This window comes from Astatotilapia calliptera, chromosome 8 (assembly GCF_900246225.1).
Source record: "Astatotilapia calliptera chromosome 8, fAstCal1.2, whole genome shotgun sequence".
NCBI classification, from domain to species: Eukaryota; Metazoa; Chordata; class Actinopteri; order Cichliformes; family Cichlidae; genus Astatotilapia; species Astatotilapia calliptera.
In genome coordinates, this window is record NC_039309.1 from 7,322,289 (window position 1) to 7,344,860 (window position 22,572).

General features: G+C 39.4%; 1 protein-coding gene across 1 annotated transcript in view; it reads left to right on the forward strand.

Annotated features, from left to right (window-relative positions):
- The first annotated feature begins 3,079 nt into the window (after positions 1-3,079).
- The window catches only part of cox10 (cytochrome c oxidase assembly factor heme A:farnesyltransferase COX10), a 34,455-nt gene continuing 14,962 nt past the window's right edge, over positions 3,080-22,572 (forward strand). The window contains exons 1-4 of the mRNA XM_026178219.1: positions 3,080-3,209; positions 4,447-4,589; positions 4,775-5,171; positions 6,002-6,126. Coding sequence (XP_026034004.1) covers positions 3,179-3,209; positions 4,447-4,589; positions 4,775-5,171; positions 6,002-6,126 — 696 coding nt within the window. The 5' untranslated portion in view covers positions 3,080-3,178. The remainder of the gene's footprint in view (positions 3,210-4,446; positions 4,590-4,774; positions 5,172-6,001; positions 6,127-22,572) is intronic.

Here is a 22,572-nt window from a genome sequence, read left to right on the forward strand (position 1 = left end):
ATTAATCTGTCAATTTTCATGTTTGTGAGTATTGAAAGCATATCCTGTGTTCTTTACCCTTACAGTAGTGCAACCACCATAGCATTTTTAATGTTTCTGGTTGCTGATGATCAGACACCAGCCAAACAAAGTTAATAGATGACTCCAAATTGTTTTCCTTCCATGTACGTGGAATTGTACTCTATCCCTGGCTTAAAAGGTCAGAGCCTAAAAGCTGTAATTGCAGCTGATTCAATCAGGAATTATAGTCTGCATAGCATTGCAGGACTAAACCCCGTTGCAGTGGGTGTAGTAATTTCTTTGAAGCCTAATGTTCTCTGGCTGACATCAGCCTGCTCTCTGACAAACTATGTCACTCTGACAATGCAAGCCTTGACTCCTTTTGTTTTCTTGTTTCTCCCTGGAGAAGATGTTTACAGCCACTTCATTCTTTTTTTTCAAAAAGCAGTGAAAGCATCATGACAAAAGCCCTCATACTGAGACCACCATCAGGGCTAGAATAACAGTAGAAAATCCTTTGAAAGTCCCCAGTAGGTTGAAAAAACCCTTAGAAACCTATTGTTTCAAAACTATTCTACTCCACTTTGCCCATCTGTTCTTAAGATCCTGTCTTTTGGTCTGCCTTATGGACAGAAGGAGTTAAAAGCATGATTAGCTTTGTCTTTACCCACTGGAGTGCACCGTGCAATTATCTAAACAAGTGAAGCTTCCTGCCTTTCTGCCTTTAAGAGAACAACATCCAAAGTTTTATAAAACCTTATCAGTCTTGTTTTTCAGTATCTTAACACAAAGCCTGTATTTACCTTTAAGAAATGCCAAATTTAGCTGCCAGACTAATGATTAGGCAGAAGGCTATGCGAGCTGGCTCCTTGGCAGTTACTCCCCTGTATCTGTGAGTTTGTACTCACTGATAGATCTTTAATATTCTCAGGTGCAATGAAAAATATTATTCAGTTCCAGTCCAGAAGAGCAGTTTGTCTTGCTTGCCTATTTGTTAATATTAGTCCCTTATATTCTATTAATAACGCTATTCACTGGTGGCATCTGTGACATTGCTGCTCCAAAGATTGAATTTGGATGCAGTGCCCTGCTTTGCCATAAACTCGGTAGCTCTATACCTAAAGCATCTGTGTTCTTATAAAGCGGGCATGGAAAACTAGAGTTGTATAACTGTACCTAGATGTAAATTATAGGCCATAATATCAAGCAATAACCTCGTCTTCACCCCTCACAACGAAACCAAATGTAAAGCTGTAGGATGGGTCATTGTGGAGGGAAATATTGAAGAACAGAACATAACGGTTATATCCTGTAATAAAGGTGCTCTCATGCTGGTACGTGAATGGCCTTGTGTATTATTGGCATTTATCAGCCATTGCATCTTGATGGTGCATGAAGATTACACTGTATAATCTTAGGAGGGAAAGAGGAGTTGGCCGTACAGTGAAATGATTGGGATGAATCAGGAGAATTGGATGCTTAGCTTGGATTGCAGTACGATTTCAGTCCTTCAACAATATAACAACTGCAAAGAATACTCGCATCAAGGCCATTCATAACAGAAAACATGCTTGTCAGATGAGTCGATGTACTCCAGATAATGACCTGGTCTTGTATAGTTCACAACTGCTTATAGTGCAAAACTGTTAAGCAACAATGAATGTTTTTTCTTTACATTGAATATGAGCTCTACAATCCACTGACCAATCGGTGTCCTCCTCTGTGATTAAAACTGTTTTATTAAAAAGTATTGACTAAAGCCAATCTGAAAAATAAGGGCAGTGAAGAGTGCATCTGGCAATTTTTAAAGTTTTTTAAAGCTTTTTTGTTCAGTTTTCTGTCATGATGATTCCACTTAGATCTGGGTACTTGGGAGGCCTATCCATGAGTGATAGTATTCCCCAGTGTGTTTCCAGATATGGTTTTACTGCATTGGCAGTGAGTTTGGAATCAATATCATGCTGACAAAAAAGAAGTAATTGCCAGTCAGACACTTGCCACATGGTGTTGTTCATCGGGATTCAAAATCTGATGGTACCTCAAGTTTCAGATCTGGTTTCATTACTTTGTAAGACCTAGCATACCTCGGTCTATTCTTCCTATTTCAGTTTCCACAGCACATTATGCTAAGTTTTTGGATAACATGCCTTTCTCTTTGTCACTTTATGTAGGATTAGGCAATGTAACAACTACAAATCTATTATCCACTAGTGAAATTGGGGTACATGATGCTCTGTGCTGAGTCTGCATAATAAAAAGAGGGTGTGTATGAATGCAAAAATTTCAATATGAAAAAACTCTATTACTGGTTTGCTTTGTGTACAGATTTATGGAGTGGCAGGGTGATTTTCTAGCGTCTGTAATGAATAAAGCTACTTTTTATGTGCTTGATGATTTGGTGGACTGCCTCTATGTGATTAAGAGACTGAAATAATGTGCATGTTTCTTATCTGATCTGTTTTTTCTAAATAGTTCTTTCTTTATACTTCTTTAATGACTGAGCCTTTGCAGGATTGATAACCAAAGGCTCCACCATAAAACATGGAGATTAGATTGAAACGTCTGATTATTCATTCTGAATTATTCTTAGACACTAAAAGAGGTCATCCAACTAATTAGGTTGCCTTAGTTGAGGGTAACATTGAAAAGAGTTGATAACATTTGCAAGCAGAATATTTTATTGATATTGATTACAAGGCACTGCATGCATGACATTATGTCTGGGAGCTGAGCCTGAGCCTGAAACCTTACTTGCTTAAGTAATGCAAGTGTCAGAGTGTCAGAATATCAATGGGATGTTTCGCTCTCTTTATTCATATATATATATATATATATATATATATATATATATATATATATATATATATATATATATATATATATATATATATATATATATATATATATAAGATAGAACTTTATTAATCCCTCGGGTGGGTTCCTCTGGGAAATTCGATACGTATATATATATATATTTGTTATAATAACTGCACCAGTTTTAGGTGAGATTGTTGGTGTCTTAATACTAACCTCTTACGTGCCTGCGGTTCGTCCAATCTCACTTCCCTGTTTAACATCTCGTCCCCCGGAAGTACTTGTTTTTATCTAAGGAGGTCAAAATGGCGACTCGCTGCATGTGAAGGGGTCGTAACGGGAACCGGTTTTATGATTCGAGATAATGTATAAAACACCATGTAGCAGGCTGTCAGGTAACATGCAATAAAATTTGTATCTGGTTCAAAGGGACGTTATTTTCAGCGCAATTTTAATCTGCGGCGGCTTAAATCAGCTCTTGATGCTAAGGCATAAGCTAGCTCACTAGCTTAGCATTTAGCTAACTAGATGCAACTGAGCTGTAGGCAATAGGCTAGCATTGATCTTGTTTATAGAGGGTATGCGCCCCAAGCAGAAGTCGGTCGCATCTACAAAGGGGAAAAAAGGCTATATAGCGACTGTGGCTATTATTGCACCTGCGGTGTCAAAATACCGAACGTTTACCCTTAAGAAGAGTCAATATTGGACATAACTTCGATGCTTCGCCAGTCGGTCTAAGGACACTGTCAACAGCAATTTAGGATAACGTTTTATCCACATTAGGATTTGCTGTGTTCGAGCTATCGTATTTAATGAAAATAACAGTGAAAGTGTTACCACTAATGTGAAAGTAAGTTTGGTGGGTCGGATTAAGTTTTAGGAAGGCTAGTAGCATAACGAAATATATATCTCTGAGTTGTGGCATTGCATCAGTGGTATGAAAACCACGTCAAAGGCTGCTGATTGTGTTTTATTTTATCTGTCTGTCCATCCATTCATTTTATTTGGTCATTTCCCCCCCCTGTCCATAGAGTAAATGTGCTTTTTCCTCATGGTTTCTAGTATTTCTCACAGTATTTGTGGCAGTAGGGTGTGAGCACAAAAAGATGAACACCCATGCTTTTTAAAACAAATAGTAAAAAAATAAGTAGCAATTAAGCAGTTTCCCTGCTAATCTCCAAATCCTTTTTGAACTGCATGTAGCAACAAGGTTGTTTTCTGCTCTGCAGCCTTGGTTAAACATATAAACCAAGTCTCCACCTGCTGCAAATGCAATTTAGTGGTCTTAGAGCTTGCAGCAAACCTTCTGATCTTTACAGCCACCAGACAAGCGAATATGACCACACGTAGCTGAATGACAAAGATCACCACCGCACTGAGCAGGTTACCTTGCCAGAGAAAGACACATGAGGTGGGATGAGCTAGCTGGTTAAATTTTCAAATAAGAGCAATGGGATTGTGCAGTAGTAAATTGACTGTGGTGTTCTCTTGGATGCTGAAATGAGCAGCAAAATGTATCTGGGCAACAAATGTAGGAAAAATTTTGATTAAAGCATGTTTTAGTTTTTAATGACCAAGAAAATCTAACCAAACTGTGACTTTTAATAATTTTATGTCTTGCGTTTCTTGTAGGTTTTGTTGGTGTAAGTGTGAAACAGAAACTAGCTCGAAATGTTCCTCGATGCAACCAGATTGCTCGCAGCCTTATTCAGTTGCACAGAAGAGATCCTTCAAACTGGCTGACGTATCAACATTTTAACTTCCTCAAACGTCAGGTATCATCTTGTCGTCTTCGAACGTATTGTATCTCGTAAAATCAGTTTATTAAACATTTTTGCTCATCGTTAATGCTGATTTATCCCAGTATTCTGAGGCTAGCAGAGTTTCTTCTTTTGCCTCTTTTTTGCCATTAGAAAATATTTACCCAATAAGTCTCCTTGCTTTTGTTTTTTCCCCCCAGTATGTTTCAAAGAACACGAGTGAGCTTCACCAGCGAGCCATCCCCAAACAAGCACCCGTCCTGACTATTGTGGATGAGAGAGATGACAGCGTTGAAAGACAAGTGGAGCGAGTACCAACCATCAATCCTGCAGCTACAGATGCTGGTCCACAGGCAGAGGATGCAACCCATAAGCCTCAAGATAAACTCTCCGTCTTGAAGCACACTGCAGAAAATGCAGCAGCGCAGAATGTTTCCGTTTCCCATATGACTGGAACTCCAGATGAGCCTCCACATGTCCAGGTTGAGACTGAAGGAGAAAAACAGGCACGTCTAGATAGACAGTGGAAGCAGCTGAAGGTTGATAGGGCTGACTTACCGGATATCTATGCAAGACTTTCAAAAATTAAACTAACAGGTAGAGTATTCAACACTTACTTATATAGTTTATTATTACAATATTAGTTGACTCAATATTCAGGCTGTTCTAAATACTTTAAAAAGCTTTTCCTACTGTTGGATTCATATTAGGGAGGAGGGATGTTTATGTTGTCATCTCAGGCACACAACTCTGGTTTTGAGCACAGCAAACTCACCTATCTGGTTTTGAGACCTTCTGTTTGATAGGGGCAGCCAATCGGGAGAAAGCTGAACTAAAATGGCTTGACTGGCTCCACCAAGGCCCAGTATAAGAAGATAAAGGGATTATTTACTGTGAATTGTGCAAAGCTAGAAGTGATGATGAACTAAAGGAAATAACATGCAAACACTTACCCGACATGCAAACAGAATCACTGACATTGTGTAAAAATTGAGTAAGTAGAGAACACCAGTCAAATAATAAACAGGGATTCGTGCCAGTCATTCAGTGAGTGAGTCAGTGGGACTGATCGTCTTCATGAGATTCACTATAATTCATTTCCCTCTGTATCGGAATGGGTTATAACAAGAAATCCGTCACTTTACATATTTAAGTGGAGCTTTGGAGCAATTGGAATTCAGTAGTTTTAATACAAGAACTTCAAGTCATTCTATTAGTTTTTAGATAAAGTGCATGGAAAGGGGCCTAAGCTGAAATCTAATGTGTTGCAGTTTGTCTTGTCCTACTATGTGCTTTTCCTTTGTTTACACTGAATCAACCTTCTAGGGATGTTAAATGTTTTACATATTATTTTGGAGAGATAATACTCTGAGAAACTATAATGGATTATGTTGTTTCTTTTCTTTTTATCACCTTCGTTATTTCAGCTCTGGTGGTTACAACTGCAGCTGCCGGCTTTGCAATGGCTCCGGTGCCCTTTGATCCAGTCATGTTTTTCGTGTCATCTTTGGGAACAGGCCTTGCCTCTTGTGCTGCCAATTCAATTAACCAGGTTTGTTTTCTTCTTTCAAACATATATATATATATACACACCTTTGTACATATTAGCATGTGGTTTTTACACAAACTAAGAAATTCTAGTCATCATATATGCATTAAAATCATTTGAGCTTAAACAAACATTGTATCAGCTTTCATAGTTTGGCAGTGAATTTTAACCAACAACTCGTCAATAAATTGTCATTGAGTATGCAGTTTAACAAGCAGCAGTTACTCCTGTGTTAATCTCAGCTAAATTTCCTGCAAATACAGAAGTCCCAGAAAGCAAGAAATATTAAACACATGGGCTGTTTTAACTGCTTCAAGAATCGCAATAAACATTGCAGATGTTTGTGGTCTTGAATCACTTTGATTTTTAGTACCAATTTCCTTTTGGAACAAAAGTGACCCGTCACAGAACTGGCCTGATATTTGTTGGCCTTGAAGTTGTGTCATATAGTTTTTTTGTAGACATGTTATGACAACATGAACGTGCCTGTTGACCGAGACCCACATCCACAGTTTTCTTTTTAAGTTGTTTTAAGAGATGTTCCAAAAAACGCTAAACGGACCAGCACATCCCCTTATTTACCCAGCCTACATTCCTCTTTAGCTACGCATCTCAAAAATGCATTGAGCTAACTGTAATGCTATTATTAGTTCCACGCTGAAAGCTTTTTTGAAGGTTTAAACAAAGGGGAGCTAGTGTACTTAGACACTTAGAATGCCTAAAGTAGGGCCTTCTCTTGCTCTCTAATGTTGATGTTGTACATCGGAATTCTCTCTGACTTAATAATATTCACATAATGGGTGACCTCTTCTTCAGCCCTGGATTGAACTGTGGTTAGTGGTGTTCTTGGCCTATAATTTGACAAAGACCTTGATTACCCTGCAGGTTCATGGCCTTGAAACAGACTCCCCTACCCCCACCCTGGCTTCCTAGCAGTGTGATTCAGTCATGTGTTCACTGTTTTGCAACAGTGAAATGCCAGGAAGTCAATGAGTTTGTAATAACACTGATCATCTTGAACGTAAACTTGCATTGTGCCATTTAGGTGCAGATGTCTATGAATATGAATGTGCACATGTTTACACGGTTTTGTTGCTGGGACTAGGGCCTGAATAGAGTCAATCAGTCCATTGCTAGGGTTAAAATCATATTGTCTGTGAAACAGAACTGACTCCTCGGTACACCTCACACTAAGCAGGTGTGTAAATATCCTTGAGGTATTTGAAAAATGTCTCCCTCTTTCCACGCCAAATAGTTGAGCCCAGGCCTGCACTCCTAGACATTCATAGCGTTGAGTGATGCAAGAGGCGGCAGCCACTGTTCGTGCCACGCGAGTCCCTGTATTTGTTTGCCCTCCTTGACATCCGTCCTGTCAATCTTCATTTATTCCACTAACTCGGCCTGAGGTTAGGCTACAACTTGGCTTCATATTTCACTGAAACTGCGGTATTTCCCTTTAGTGCCTCGATCTACTTGCAAATTGAGTAAATGTGTGTTAAGACCTGAAAATACATAGAATTAAGGTTTCTATTGTAAAAAAAAAAAAAAAAAAAAAAATGGAAAAGCAAAGAATAAAAATCACAATTTTGAGGAGCAGCCTAGTATTGTCATTTTTGAACCCTAGACCTGAGAAAATGCAGTTGGATCCACATCACGCCCCCAAAATCAGTCATTTACTTTTAATGAATGAGTCACTTTTTTCTCATTCTACGTTGACACCACAGGTGTATCTCTGGTTGGCTTAATGTTCAGGTAGGACCTCAAGGCACTTAGTCTTTTGCATTCAGAACTCCCTGAATTCTTTGTGGCACAGAATCAACAAGGTGCTGGAAACTTTTCCCAGAGATTTGGACGCCTGTTGACATGATAGCATCACACAGCTGCTGCAGATTTGTCAGCTGGGATGATTTGAGCTTTGTGACATGACATATCATACTGCTGGAAACTGCCATCAGAAGATAAAGGGAAGGACATGGTCACCAGCAATAGTCTGGCAGGCGATGGCATTTACACAATCCTCATTTGTGTGCCAAGAAAATATAAATATGCACTATACACTGCCAGTATGAACCACTGAATATTGTAGCAGAAAGGCTCATCAGATCAGGTGAAGTTTTTCCTTACTTCTGCTGAGCTTGTGGCAATTGTAGCTTCAGTTTTCTTTTTCTTATTGACTTACTGATTATTGACGTAGCACCCTTTGCGATATTCTCCTCCTGTAGCCTCTCCTCTTCTCCTTGCTGCTCTTATGCATATATTGCTTGTGACAGGGGTTATTTGAGTTACTGTTACTGTATCTGTGCACCAACAACTATACCACTTTCAAAGTCCCTCATCTCCTTCGTTCTGATGCTTAGCTTGAACTAAAGGCATTGGGTTGCTACCGTGGAATTGGCTGATTACATATTCACGTTAACAAGCAGATGAACAGGCCACTAATGAAGCTACCAAATCAAATCAAATCAAATCACTTTTTATTGTCACATCACATGTGCAGGCACACTGGCACAGCACATGCGAGTGAAATTCTTGTGTGCGAGCCCCACAAGCAACAGAGATGTGCAAACACAACAACACAAACGAGCAAAATACAAGAATGGCCAACCTGAAACTAATAAATATATGTACAATATATAATAGTGTATGCATTTCTGGATGTGTATACTAAATATTTTCCTACGTGTGTGTGTGTGTGTGTGTGTGTGTGTATACACATTTTTACAAATTAAATAGTAAAAAAAATAAAATAAAATAATAATAATAAAATATATAAAATATACAGAGTTGAATATGTGCAAAACAAGTGGCATTTATATACAGTGTGGAGTGCATAATGTTGAAGTTCCAGTAGTGAAGCTGAGGTGTCTATGACGTGTTCAGCAGTCTGATGGCCTGATGGAAAAAGCTGTCTCTCAGTCTGCTGGTACGGGACCGGATGCTGCAGAACCTCCTTCCTGATGGAAGCAGTCTGAACAGTTTATGGCTGGGGTGACTGGAGTCCTTGATGATCCTCCCCGCTTTCCTCAGGCAGCGCTTCCTGTAGATGTCTTGGAGGGAGGGAAGCTCACCTCCAATTATCCGTTCAGAGCACCGCACTACTCGCTGGAGAGCTTTACAGTTGTAGGCGGTGCTGTTGCCATACCAGGTGGTGATGCATCCAGTGAGGATGCTCTCAATGGCACAGTTAGCACAGTTACCAGTTAGCTTACATTAAACATTCAGGCCTATTCATTATTCACACCATGAAAATGCTTTTCAAGTTCAGAGTTCATTCTGTTTTCAATCTCCTTTTGAGCTCCTTTGACTTTAAAGAACCTCTGACTTACTATTCATGTATATTCAAAGGTGGCTCAGGGACTTTGTCTGGTTAACTTCACACAAGAACCTGATGATCAAAAACAGTGGCATCACTGTAGTTGATCCCTCTGTCTTTGTGTGCCACTGCTTGAGTGAGATCGTTGATTTCCCTGCATAATGTTACAGTCCTTACTCCCATTACTACAGGTTTGCAGAGATGTAGAGGGTGTAGAGATGCATTCAAGGATGACAGGGAAAATTGTCAAGCACTATGTTCAGTGAGTGGAGCAAGAATACCCCTTGTAAGCTTGATGGCTGCACAGGTTCAGGTGGCTGCAGTCTTTTCTTCCTAGGATTCCCTACTGAGTGGCTTCTGACTGATAGATGAGAGGTATGTGGGGTGTATATCTCTGCATGGAAGGATAAAACGGTCTCAGAAGTGTCATGCATTCCAGGTAATTGCTTTTATTGTGGCTTTCAGCTGTTTCAGCATGACCTTGAATGTGCATTCCTTGTATTTACTTCCGCAACACATAGCAGGCAATCCCTTTTTGTCCTTTATTTTGAATGGAAAACACTGCTTCTGACTGCCTTATGATAAACTGATCTCCCAATAGAAAGCTGAATTCCTACCCATCAATCTAATTGGCCAGATAGTCAATTTCTATTAGTCTATTTTTCCTGCAGCATACCCTTACAAAAACACAAACTAATTGTTGATTTAAAATGATAACTCCTTAATTGTGAATTTGAAAGAGGCTGATATAAATGTCGTAACACATCTCCCAGTTCATTTTGCCTTATTAATGTGGGAAAAAGTGTCACATGGAAGAACGTATAGTATTTTAGGAATGCTTCACATGGTTTTTGAAGATAAATACACAATGTCGTGTAAGGAGATCCCGGTGGCAATATTACTCCTCTCTGTTTTCACAAATGGCCTTGAGTATTTAAGCCTGAAATCCATCAGTGTTTACTTTGAGCCCAAGACATCCCTTTTTGTGGCTAGATGCTGGGTATGTGAGCCGGATCCCCCACACAAGTTGGATTCATTCTCCTTCTTTATCCCTTGTTCTCTGTGGGCACATTTTGCATGTCATCATAGTCTTAACTGGAAGGAGTTTGCGATGAGCTTATTTTTTCAGACAAATTAACCACCTGTCTTTAAGGGAAGTTGACTTTGAAGTAGGTTGAAAGTCATGCAAGCGGAAACCTTAAAAGGTGATTTAAAAGAAGAAACACTGTCAGAAAAGCAAACCTGTTTAGTGTGGTTTGTGTTCGTTTTCCTCGGCTCGGCTGGTATAAAAAGTATGTGGCCTTCTACAGACAATCCAACAGTTGTTGTTTGTTTTGCTTTGTTTGGAGGAGAATGTAATTATATGCACAGAAGCAGCTGGGATGTTGTTTGTTATATAATTGCCAGCTGCACTGTCACTGCCGTCATACTTTACACCTCTTTCTAAGATGTAACCTCACCTGGCTGCAGTTGAGCTCAACACCTTGGTTATGCATTTGTTATTGATAATCCAGAAAATCAAGGAATGGAGAAGACAAACATCCCATCTTCTGATCTCCTGACTTTAAAAAAATTCTTTTCATCTTAAAAATACTGGGACTTCACTAATAGTGTGGTTAGCTGTGATCAAAGAACTTTTTTAATATACAAAAAGTAAATCAAACAAAAGCTTGACAGACAAATCAAAGCAGATAGAAACTCTTGTGAAGATCACTTCCGATGGATTCTGCCGCTCCGCCCTAATCCCTTAATGTTCAGCATCTGAAGAGGCACAGCAGTATGACCACAGAGTTGTTGAACCACCTTGAGGGAAGGAGGAAAGTGCCCCGAGGGAGAAAGAAATGCTTTGGCAGAGAGAGCTTGAGTTGAGCTATCAAAAGCAAGGCTGAGTTTTGTCCCACTTGGAAGTGCCCGTAGGGCAAACTGCAATGTTGTGGTTTCTTTTTAAGATGTTACTCTATTTAGGAAACTGACGGAAGGGTGTAAGCGCTGGAAGTCACGTAACAATGGCGTTTTGTCGTCTGGAGTTTCCTGCCACAGTCAAAAGGCTTAATGCTGTCATGTCTGTCATACAGTGTGGTCCGAGAGCAAAGGGATGTAATTATTTGACCTTCCAGTTAAAGTAGCTTAGATTTCCAATGAAGTCTGAAAATGAGGAATGCTTCACACAGACTATACTCTGTAAGGAATGACTACCTCAGAGGTTTGCAGCTTCCTCTTGAGCAGAGTGTCTGTGGTGTTTACACTGTAGCTCAGATTAGTTAAAATATGCTTATTGCCGGGGTCACGTAACTCCTGGACCCCACACCGAGAGCAGCAACTGCAGGTGTTCCAGCTGTCATCGGCTTCTAGTCTGGCCACTACTTCAGCTAATTGGATAATTGGGTCAGATGAGAGTTTGAGGCTAGAGCCTAAAATACCGAGGGGTGGTCTGTAGTCCCCGGCAGTGTAAATAATATAACCCGATATGGCCTTTTACTGTCAAATAATTACTGCTCAGCTATTTTGGCAGCATCGTCACTTTGTGTGTTTGTTTTGATGAAAATTCAAGCTGGCTTTCTCTGCGGCTGACTGGTGTCATTTCTGTCTTTGTTAAGAAGGCACAGAGTTTTCGTTTCTGCGCGTCTGCTCTGTGGTGAGCTGTCTGAGGCTGGCACGCACAAGCGAGCCCCCACAAGCCCCCTGCCCATGCACTCCACACACTTGAAGCTACATCCTTCTCTCATGTCCTGTGTAGGCATGCATTATTTACCCTCGCAGCATGCTTCCTTCTCGATGCATCTTGGCCAGCCCTTTTAGAGTAGATTGGTGCATGACTGAACACACGCACAGGCTGTGCAGAGAATCATGTGTTACCAGTGTATATAATACAGCTGTGTATGAATATGTGGTTAAATACGGTCTAAATCACTTTGAGTTGGTCAGAAAGGCTAAAAGAAAACTATATAAATTCCAGTCTATTTCCATTTCCGTGTAGCGGTGTGTTTGGTTTGCTTTTTCCTAAAAATTTTAAAATACAATACTGGTTAAAGGTTTTGAGCCACTTGAGTCATTTCTTTATATTTTCATTCCAAGGAGCCAGACTTTCTTGGCATTTGTCGTTGTTGTCTTTCTGAAGTTCTTCCAGAAATTTTCTTTGCTGCTCATTTTAGTCCATCCTTGTACCTGACCAATTTTAGAGGATAACACAGTCTGACCAGCATAAAATAGTATTTTTTTGCACAAACAAGGTGATTCCCAGGGCACTAGATGAACTGCCTTTGAAAGAAGAAATCCTGACAGGGGACCTGAGAGATGAATCTGTCCCGTCAGTTTGATCCGTTACACCAGAACTGGCTTGAAAATCAGTGGCAACTGATGAAACTTATGAAATGATTATTCCAAATTTGAGATTTTTGTTTCAAATTGTCATCTACATCTACAAAAGAGGTCTGTAGAGGCACAGTAGCCATCTGTAACACATAGTAGAGGCTCTGTCATGGTTTGCAGCTTCAATGCAGTGGTGTTGGAAATTTTGTCAAAATTGATGGAATTCTGAGTGCAGAAAAGTACAATCATTTTGATCCGCTGTGCAGTACCATCTGGAAAGTGTCTGCCTGACAACAGCTTCAGCATGGCAGTCTCACTGCCAGTGCAGTAAAAATTGAACCGGATATAAAAACACCATCAGTCGTGGATTGGCCTCCACCTATGCCAGACCTCTCATTATGGAATTAAAGGCAGCCATCATCCAAAGAAGAGCTTTGAATGTCCTTCAAGAAGTCTAAAGAACTGTTCCTGAAGGCTGCTTAAAGAAATTATGAGAGTTTAAACTGTTATATGTATTTCCACGCAAGTTTTCAGACGTTTTAAGAAATGGCTGCACCTATTTCCTGTTTTACTATCAAAATATAAAGAAATGGGTAATATGACAGTGGTGAGAGCTTATTCTGATCCTTTTCACGTTTCTAAATGTACCTTTTAATCAGCAGAATAACAGGAATTGATTCTAAATGATCTGTTTACACAATGAAGCGTCGTCATTTTAACCCTCCGTAACAAGCAGAAGCACATGCTTTTAACAATGAAAGAACTCCAACGCAGCCCTCTATTTCAAACGCGTTCTTACATGCAGTCTTATTCTGTAGCTAGCATCTGTGTTTTGTTTGAAGTGGCAGTCATCTTTTTAATCATGTTTATCAAAAGCTTTGGATGTCAGATTGGTATGCTGTCACCTGTAATGTGATCTGAATCAAACCAGGAATTTCCCTTGCTTTATACATATTAGGTCTTGCTTTGTGGTATATCTAATGTAATCCATAATGTAATCTGAGTTTTTGAACTACTCTGATTTAATATTTTCAAGCTGGTCCTGGTTAAAGTCCTGAAATTGCACTTAGTTAAATTCAGATAACCTCAGCATAAAAAAATGCATTTATTACAGTGTATTCACTCAGTGGGTAAGTTTAAAATGCTGGCTCCTAATCTATAATTACATCCATCTTGGAAGTATTTTGCAGAGCATGTAGCTCTTTTCTGTGCATAGTCCAGCTATTGTAGTGTTCAGAAAGCAGTCAGACAAATTACTGTAGTTATGTAAAATCAGTAGATTTGAGTCCCTAAATAAAAACTATCGGGCAGTTCTAAACTTTAGAACAAACTAAAGTTGTCCTCTTGTCCTTTATGTCCCAGTACATTCTTGCATTTTCTTTGAAAGGATCGCTGTAGCCAACATAACTGAATGCTAAGTCTGTGTGTCAGAAGGGTTGTAATACCAGGATTTCAGCTGATACATTGTCCAACTGCCTGCTGGGTATAATGATTGGGGAATTTTTTTAAATGTAATTTTAAGATATTTGCTAGACATGTTATCAGACTACTCTTGCCATGGGCTATACTTAAATATATAAAAATATCTCAAAATCACACAGTGAGCATTGCTCAAGCAAAGCATATAGTCTGCAGGTGGTCTTTTATTTTGAAAGTTGACCAGATTCTTTTTTTTGTTTTATTGTGCTTCTGTGTCTGACTTCCTGTCTTCCTAATTTGCCCTGTGCAGCAAGATGTGACACGTATTTAAAAGAAGAAAAGAAAGGCAAAAGTCTCCTATTTTTAAGAAGACAGAATGTGTAGCTGCAAGTGGAATACTCCTAAAACACAGTGTAGCACGTCGGGTGAAATTGCAAGGATTGTTGTTCCATCCCTCCAGTTTCGAGGATTGGAAATAGAAAGCAGCCGAACCTGTTTTTTCCCAGGGTTACCCTCGGTTGTTAAACTGATTTCTGTCCATTTATTTTTGTTAATTACAAGAGGCCTAAACATTTATCCATATATGTAAACATGCAACTGTGGTTCAGTGGACTCCACTTGGTATAACCTTTATTAGTTTTGCTGTGTCGACACAGAAAAAGCATTGCTCTCCTGTCTGTGCCATGTAGCAGGTTTTATGATGGGTGGATAGACCAAAGGATCTTTCCTCTGTTGACAGTATGACTGAAACAGTGACACACTCAGCTGACGGTCATTAGATCTGCTTGATAGCTTTGGCAATACAGGTGAAGAGGAGCCTTAATCTCTCTCATCCTGTGATGAGTTGTCATCCTTTTCTGCATCAGTTCAGAATTGTGACTTTGTGTTTATATCGTCATCTGCTAAAAACAACAACGATAATAGTTATACAATAGTTACTGCAGTTGTAGCTTCATTGTATTTATTGTATGGGCTGAATGTTCATTTATTGTCTGTCAAATGATTTAGTTTGTAACATTTTGTTGACTGCTTTTACTAAGGTAGAGGTCAAATGCATTGAGGCTTTTGCTAAGTGTGCATTTTAACAAGAGTGGAAAGACACCCCCCGCAGATAAACCACAGCTGCCATTCGTAAGATCTTGTTTTCCACCAGTGCATTTAAGACAAAAGAGAAAGCTGATCTTTGACATACATACTTTTTGGCTTTTCCTTTCGACGGTCCCCTCCAAGCTGTTAATTCAGCCCGAGAGAAAGAATGAAAATTCCTTTTTAATTGCCTAGCAAGATGGGACCAAAAGGACTAGATGGGTATCTCTCTGTTAGCGCTGGATTAAAATGAATATTTAACTAGACAGCCCTGTTTAATAGTTAATTTCTTTAAAGCCTTTTGTCTTTGTCAACTGTGGGGTGCCAGTCCATTTCAAACTGTACAAATGGATCTCTTGTAGCCTCAGATGGGAAACAGATGCTATCCTCTGATAAAGTCACGAAGGCTAAATCCATCTATTATATGCCCCAGAGATAATGAACGAGATCAGGCACCAGCATATACTGCTGCCAGGCTAAGTATTTGTTAAGCTTAGATACAAGGATTGATAAAATTCTAGTGTCTAATGTCCACGGTTTGTTTGTGAGTTTGTTCCTTTCTTTTAGAAGAATTTGCCAGCGTTGCAGATCCAACAGTACCTTTATTCAAAAGCTTAACTTGACTGCGTTGTGTGCGTGTGGCCAAGAAGTTGTCTGTGTTATTACAAAAGCCTAATATACTCCGTGTTTCTCATTTTAAAGTTACATTTAGCCTGAAGCTTTAAAAATGTAAGTTATTTATGATGTGGCTGTTACATTTTCTGTTCTTCTTGTGTATCTTTCATCTGCTGTAGAGAGAATTAATTGGTAAGTAGGCAAACCAAACTTAATGAAGTAAATGAACTGTAGGAAAGGTTCATTTATAAGGGCTTTGGCAGGCAACAGCCTTACTCTAATGAAGCACTTGTGGGGTGTTAATCTTAGGTGCTTTTCTATTGATGTGAATCCCTAAAAAACTACATTTTTGAGTCAGTTGAAAGCTGCCTCATTAAAGGAGATCAGTGCAAGAGTGAATTTAAAGAAGTACTGAAGGCAGCTAAAGAAATCTCTTTGTTGGTATCAGGTTTCTTCAAGTTGTCTGTTTTGTTTTGTTTTCATGCTTGAATCAAATACGACTTAATTCAGTATTAAAAACCAAAACTTTACATTTATCTGGTTGACAGACCGGTGAGTTTACACATTGGTCAGGCATTTTTCATCCATCCTTAAACAATTCACAAGTCAATAGTTAATTTTATGTCATTTTATGGGCACTTTTCCATTTTCACAAGAATTTCTCTGCCCAGAGTATTGATCAAATTTTAGTTAAATGACTTCATAGTGGGTTTAATTCTCATGAGTTTCTACATCACAGTTAAACTTCAGAGTAAAACTTACAAACATACACTGATATATAATGTATTTCACTTCTTCACTTCTTCTTGTGAACAACCTATGAAAGAAAAAGATTCTTAGCAGACGCGACAACAAGTGTGATCTGGCCTTTTGTCCAGATCACACTTGGGTGATGCACAAACACTCACGTCTGAAGAGCTTTCAGTGCCACAGCCTGTTAGTTTAAACACACGTCTCCACAATAGTTGACTTCACTCCACGGGATAACTGATGGGCAGGTGGAGCACCTCCTCTCCACCTTCCTGATTATCCTTTAGTTTTGAACAAAACACTGTGATTATGGGCTTCAATGACCAACATGGCAAGATGCCGACACAGACAGACCCACACGCAAACACACACCTCAACACCGTCTGGCACCAATGAGCCTTTTTCCACTCCTCACGCACACACACATACATTGGATTCATTTAGCAGTGACAGACCTAACACGAGAGTAAATATTTTTAACACCAACTGTAACACTCCATCTGTTGTGTTTAATTTCTCAGTTGCTATTAATGCTTGCAGTTGAGAGAGGGTTTTTTTTTTTTTTTTTGCAGATCGTAGTATCTGTGGTATCTGAAAAGAAGAAACTAAAAGAAGCCCTTGAGATCTGTTTATTGTGTCGGTGCTACTACAGATAGTGTCATGTGCATTCATAAAAATCAAAAACCACACCTGATTTGTAGAGGTCTCATATGTCTGCTATACAAGACCATTCCTCTGTTTCACCACACTGAAATAGATTGAAGACAGTCCTGGCGGGCTCCTCATTTTTAGAAATGACCCTCTCTGCATTGCTGAACATTTGCAAGTTGGAGGCCAGAGAGTTGCATGCCTATTTATTGAATGTAATGCCACTCGGAGACAACTATCCCCAGCCCAAGTGTTTTTTGTTAAGCTGAGCTCAAAATTACCCATTCTGGCATGAACCAAGTGAAAGTATCATGACAGAAAAAGCAATGGCTTTGCAATGATGTGGAACGTCTTTTGTGAGGCTAATGTTAGTCAGATGAGAACATACTGTGTGGTGATATGTACTGCAGCACTTTCAAAACTGTGACAGAGAAGTGAATAATAAATTTGATGGAATGACCTGCTGTTTTCAGTTGGGTTTTTGTTCTTCTTTCTTTTCCTTACTGTGTTTAGTTGCTGGAGGGATAATTGAACATGTGGATATAAAGACAACTCCAAAGCTCACTGATATTTATGCTCTTTATATTAATATGTTACAGGCTTTTGGTCTTATTTAGACATAAGGCAGAGAAATAATTCTTTAAAAAACTGCTTTGTGCATGATTGTTTCTGATTTTACAGCTAAAAAAAAAAGAATTGTTGTTTTGGAAGGCTAATTAAAGTAAGGAGTCTGGGAAATGCATATTTAGAGTATCTGTTTTCTTAATACATCACATTTATGTATTTGTGTGTTCTATTTTTTCACCTTTAAATGCAAGTTTTCCCTCTCTATTTGAACGTAACTTAGCCAAAGGCAAGTAGGAACACTCTTTGTAATGCTGAGATCCATGGATAATTAACAAAAGCAGCCCTGTTTATGGCGTGCCCGTGAGCCAACACTGCATGCTAATTTGATTCAAACCGAGAAGCTTTTGGGGCAAGGGCATCGTTGCTGGAAAACAAAATGGTTCCCAACATGCACCAAGATTTTCCCCTATGCTTATGGTGTTATCTTACATTCTCCAGCTTTTTTGCATTTTTCTCTAAATGCGATGAAGAGTGCAATTTTTTTCCTTTTTAAATGCCACAAGGAGGGTTCAATTTCCAGCCATTTTCACAAAGAGACATTTATTATATTTAATCTTAAGATAAACGAAGCTGTGCCATGCAGATTGACACCGAAAGATAGCCAAGTCATCTCAGACAGGGTCTACAAAACCCTGAGTTGAGCCACGTTGGACCGTTTCCTATACAGCTGTTGCTCTGCTTCTCACTGTCGGCAAAGAAACTATTGCATCTATTGGAGAAAAGTCCTCAGAGATCGTTTTGCTTTGCTGTTGCATAGTGCACTCTGTCTGCTAAGCATTATGAAGACGTCGCATTATTATCAGGAACCCCAGATATAGACTAGCTGTCTTTTATTACTATTCTGTAGTTTGAATAATTGTTTTGTGTGCTTTCAGCTCCTGCACATATTTGAAATTTAAAAAGGTCTCATGCCCGGTCTACAATGACTGTTATTCTGGCCATATTCACCCAAAGTCTTCAGTACTTCATTATGTAATCACAAAGGATAAACTGAACAGCTGAAAAATGCCACAGCTGATATTTTGCATATAAAAAGGTTGTTTTATGTGATCGTGGTTGCCCTTTTAGTTTTGCTCATAATGGTCTCATTTAAAAGCAGAAATATCCTCCAGGTCTACTTTGTCATTACAGTTATTACCATGCTAAAACTTAACAAAATATGGGGCAAGAAACAAAAGAGAAAAAGATCTGATAATTAGGAAAGCCTTTGAGTACATAAACTTCATTAGCGCTTGTGTATACTTTTAAATCCATGGATATTGACAATGTTATACAATCACTTACCACTTCTTGCTTACTTACTGCTGGGATGGAGCTACTTTTGCCTTGAAACTGTCTTAATTTTAGCACAGACCCAACAAGGTGCAGCAAACTTTCTCCAGAGAATTGTGTTCCTATTCATATGATGGCATCCCGCAGTTGCTACAGATGTTTTGGATGCACAGATCTCCTGTTCCACTGCATCCCAAAGTTTGATTGAGATCTGGTGGCTCTGGGGGTCATTTGAGTACAGTGAACTCGTCATGTTCAAGAAACCAGTTTGGCATGATTTGAGCTTGGTGCATTATCCTGCTGGAGACTGTTATTCCAGTACGTATGCTGTGATCGTAAAGGGATGGACGCGATCAGTAACAATACTATGGTGTTTAAATGCTACTCAGCTGGTACTAAGGAGCTTAAAGCGTTTAAGGAAAATATCCCACATGCCATTAAACCTCCAACACCAGCCTGAACCATTGATAAAAGCTAGATGGGTCCATGCTTTCATGTTGTTTACATCAAATTCTCACCCTGACGTCTGAATGTCACCGCAGAAGTCATCAGACCAGGCAGTGCTTTCCTATTTTTCAGTTCTGGTAAGCCGTGCAAATCGTGGCCTCAATTTCCTGTTCTTCGCTGGCAGGGGTGGTGCCTGCTGTGGTCTTCTGCTGCTGTAGCCGATCTGCTCCAAGGAAACAAGTGGTTGTTTGAGTGTCTGTTGCCTTCCTATCAGCTTGAAACAGTTTGGCCAATCTCCTCTGAGCTCTGGCATCCACAATGCATTTTCACGTTTTTACTGACAATGGTCTGCACATCTTGAGCGTGTTTGCGAGGGACAAAATGCTCCGTTTGACCTTCATACGGTTGTCTAAACTATGTCTACATGACTAAATACATTAAGTTGGTTAGATGTTTGCATTAACAAGCAGTTGAAGTGGCTTTTTTTGGGCATGTATCTAGTGCCACGCAGCAAATGCTACGATTTATGTGGGTGGTAGCACTGCAAGGGCAGACACAAGACTTAGTAAGTCTGTCATGCTTGTGCTCGGATATGACATTTTAGAGACGCGTCAGTTCACCTCTTTATCCTCCACCCGTCATTCCTCTCACCCGAGGAAGCTATTATTCTGTGTTGGGTGTGTGATAGTTAAAAGGATCTTTGGGCATTTGATGACACGGCAGCCTAGCAGACTCTGTCATGTAGTAACTGCTGATTACTGCTTACAATACAGTTCAAAGTGTGCGTCCCTGGGTGTATACGTACATATTTGCTCAGGCTTTGACGTCTCCATTCATTTCTTTCAACACCTTATATGAGGTAACACTTTTTGTTTTCCCCTCACCTGGGAATCACAAAGGGATGGTGAAATCAAACTTGCTTTTTTATCATCTCTACACTATAATATCACTTGATTGCGTGTTGCTGTACATCGCAATAACCATTTTCTCTCTTTCTAGTCTCGCCCGTAAGCATCACTTTTTCATCCCACAAACAAAACTGGTGTAATCGCTCAATGTAGCCCCCATAACATAACTCTGCTTTGAAGGGGCTTCTGTAATTAAGGCTTTGTTGTCATAGACGTTCCCCTAAATTAATGCTCATGGCGGTTTGTGTTATAAGAGAGCTCACTTGATTGTTCAGATTTAATTCAGCAAAGAGTCTATCTGTGTCTGATTATGCGTGCCTACATGCTTCCAAAGCAAAAGATGTGAATGCATAAAAAAGGGCTTTTAACTGTAAAGGCTGCACCATTAATATAACCTTGTAGCGACTCATTCAAGCAGAAGGACGTAGCAGCTGCTGTGTTCCCATTCATTTTACACCCACTCAACTGTAATGAGTTTCAGAATGATAGACATCTAAAAAAGTACCCTTAGGTGGTTATACCCTATATGTGTGTGTGCATTACATGCAAAATGTATCAGATCCAGTGAATTAAACATTTAACATCTATAGGCTGGAATTGGTACTAATGATACCCGGTAATAGGGGTAATAATTGCTTACCATGAGACAGGGTGAGTAGGGGAAATATGGGTCTGATTTTCACCAGCATACAATCATAATGGCACTTTTTTAAATGTGTCATTGGGATTTTATTAATACTATTATTCAACATTATGGTTTTAATGATAGGTATTGACTTACAGTTTTTAACTTAACCATTGGTTTAGTGGCCCAGGGCTAGTAAAAAAGGAATACTTGGCAAATTGATTGGCCATCTGCTGGCCCTCAGATAGTGATGGAGTTTCCATTTATCAGTTCACCTTTGAAGTAAGTTAACCTTGAATAGCAAGTAATTTTGAGAGACAGTGTTTTTACATTAAAGTATCACTAAAATACTTCAATATACCACCCATGGTTTAAATGAGAAGATTAGCAAGTGTTTTAGCTGATCCCATTCATGCCTCAGTTGTTTCACACAATGATCGCAGAACTAATTTAACAAGTAGCTTAACTAAGTTAGTCTGTAGATGAACTATATGGTCATTGAGATAGCTTGGAGCAGAGTTGGAAAAAAAGGTGTTTATGTTGAACACAGCTTAATTTATTATCCATACTCTGTGCTCTTTAATGCTATTGTGTTTTTTTTTTCAAATTCAAATCAATTGTTGAGTCAGGCACAGTAGTTTCATATCTGGCCTTTTACTGTATGACACCTAATTAGTGACTGGTTGTCTCACGTGGACATACTGACAGATTTTTTGGGAAAAAAACAGCATTTAAATTAGTTTAAAAGACTAAAATTGAATGCTGATGAGCAGATATACTGTCTGTTTGGTTAACCAGCTTTGTAGTTGTTGCAGCCAAGTGTTTATGCAGCATTCATTCTAGGGTTTCTTTATATTGTGTACCAGTTGACATGTTAAACCCCCTTTCCTAGTAAAAATTAAAGCCTGTAAATTGACATTTGCTGATAATTCGATGACAGTTAGACAATTAGACACATTTTTGCAGTCATGATTTTAACTTCTCCTTGAGAACCTGTGCTAGGGCTCATAGACTCTACAAGTTGTGTTGTGCCACATCCTGACAGGAAGAATATTTGTTGCTTTCACAGGACAGATAGTTGACAGCTCACTTCTAACCCATCAAGATGCTAACTGGTTGCTTTTCCACTTGAGAGGATAGTGAGGGAGATGAGGAGGCACAGATAGAGAGACACAGTGAGAAGGGATGGGTCTCGGGGGTAAAGCTCTGGCAGTGGAGGAGGACAGACTCTGACAGGAACTTTGTTACCCTGTTTACACGCTCTCCTCCTATTTGCTCCAGCAAACAAGATTGTCACTCACGGATAAATAATTTAGTCCCGCTGCTTCTTGCCACTGTTTACTGTCAGATCCCTTGCATTGCGTGTATCTGCATATGTTCTGCCTCCAAATACACATAGTTCAGCTTTTTCCTATTGTGTTTCCTGTCGC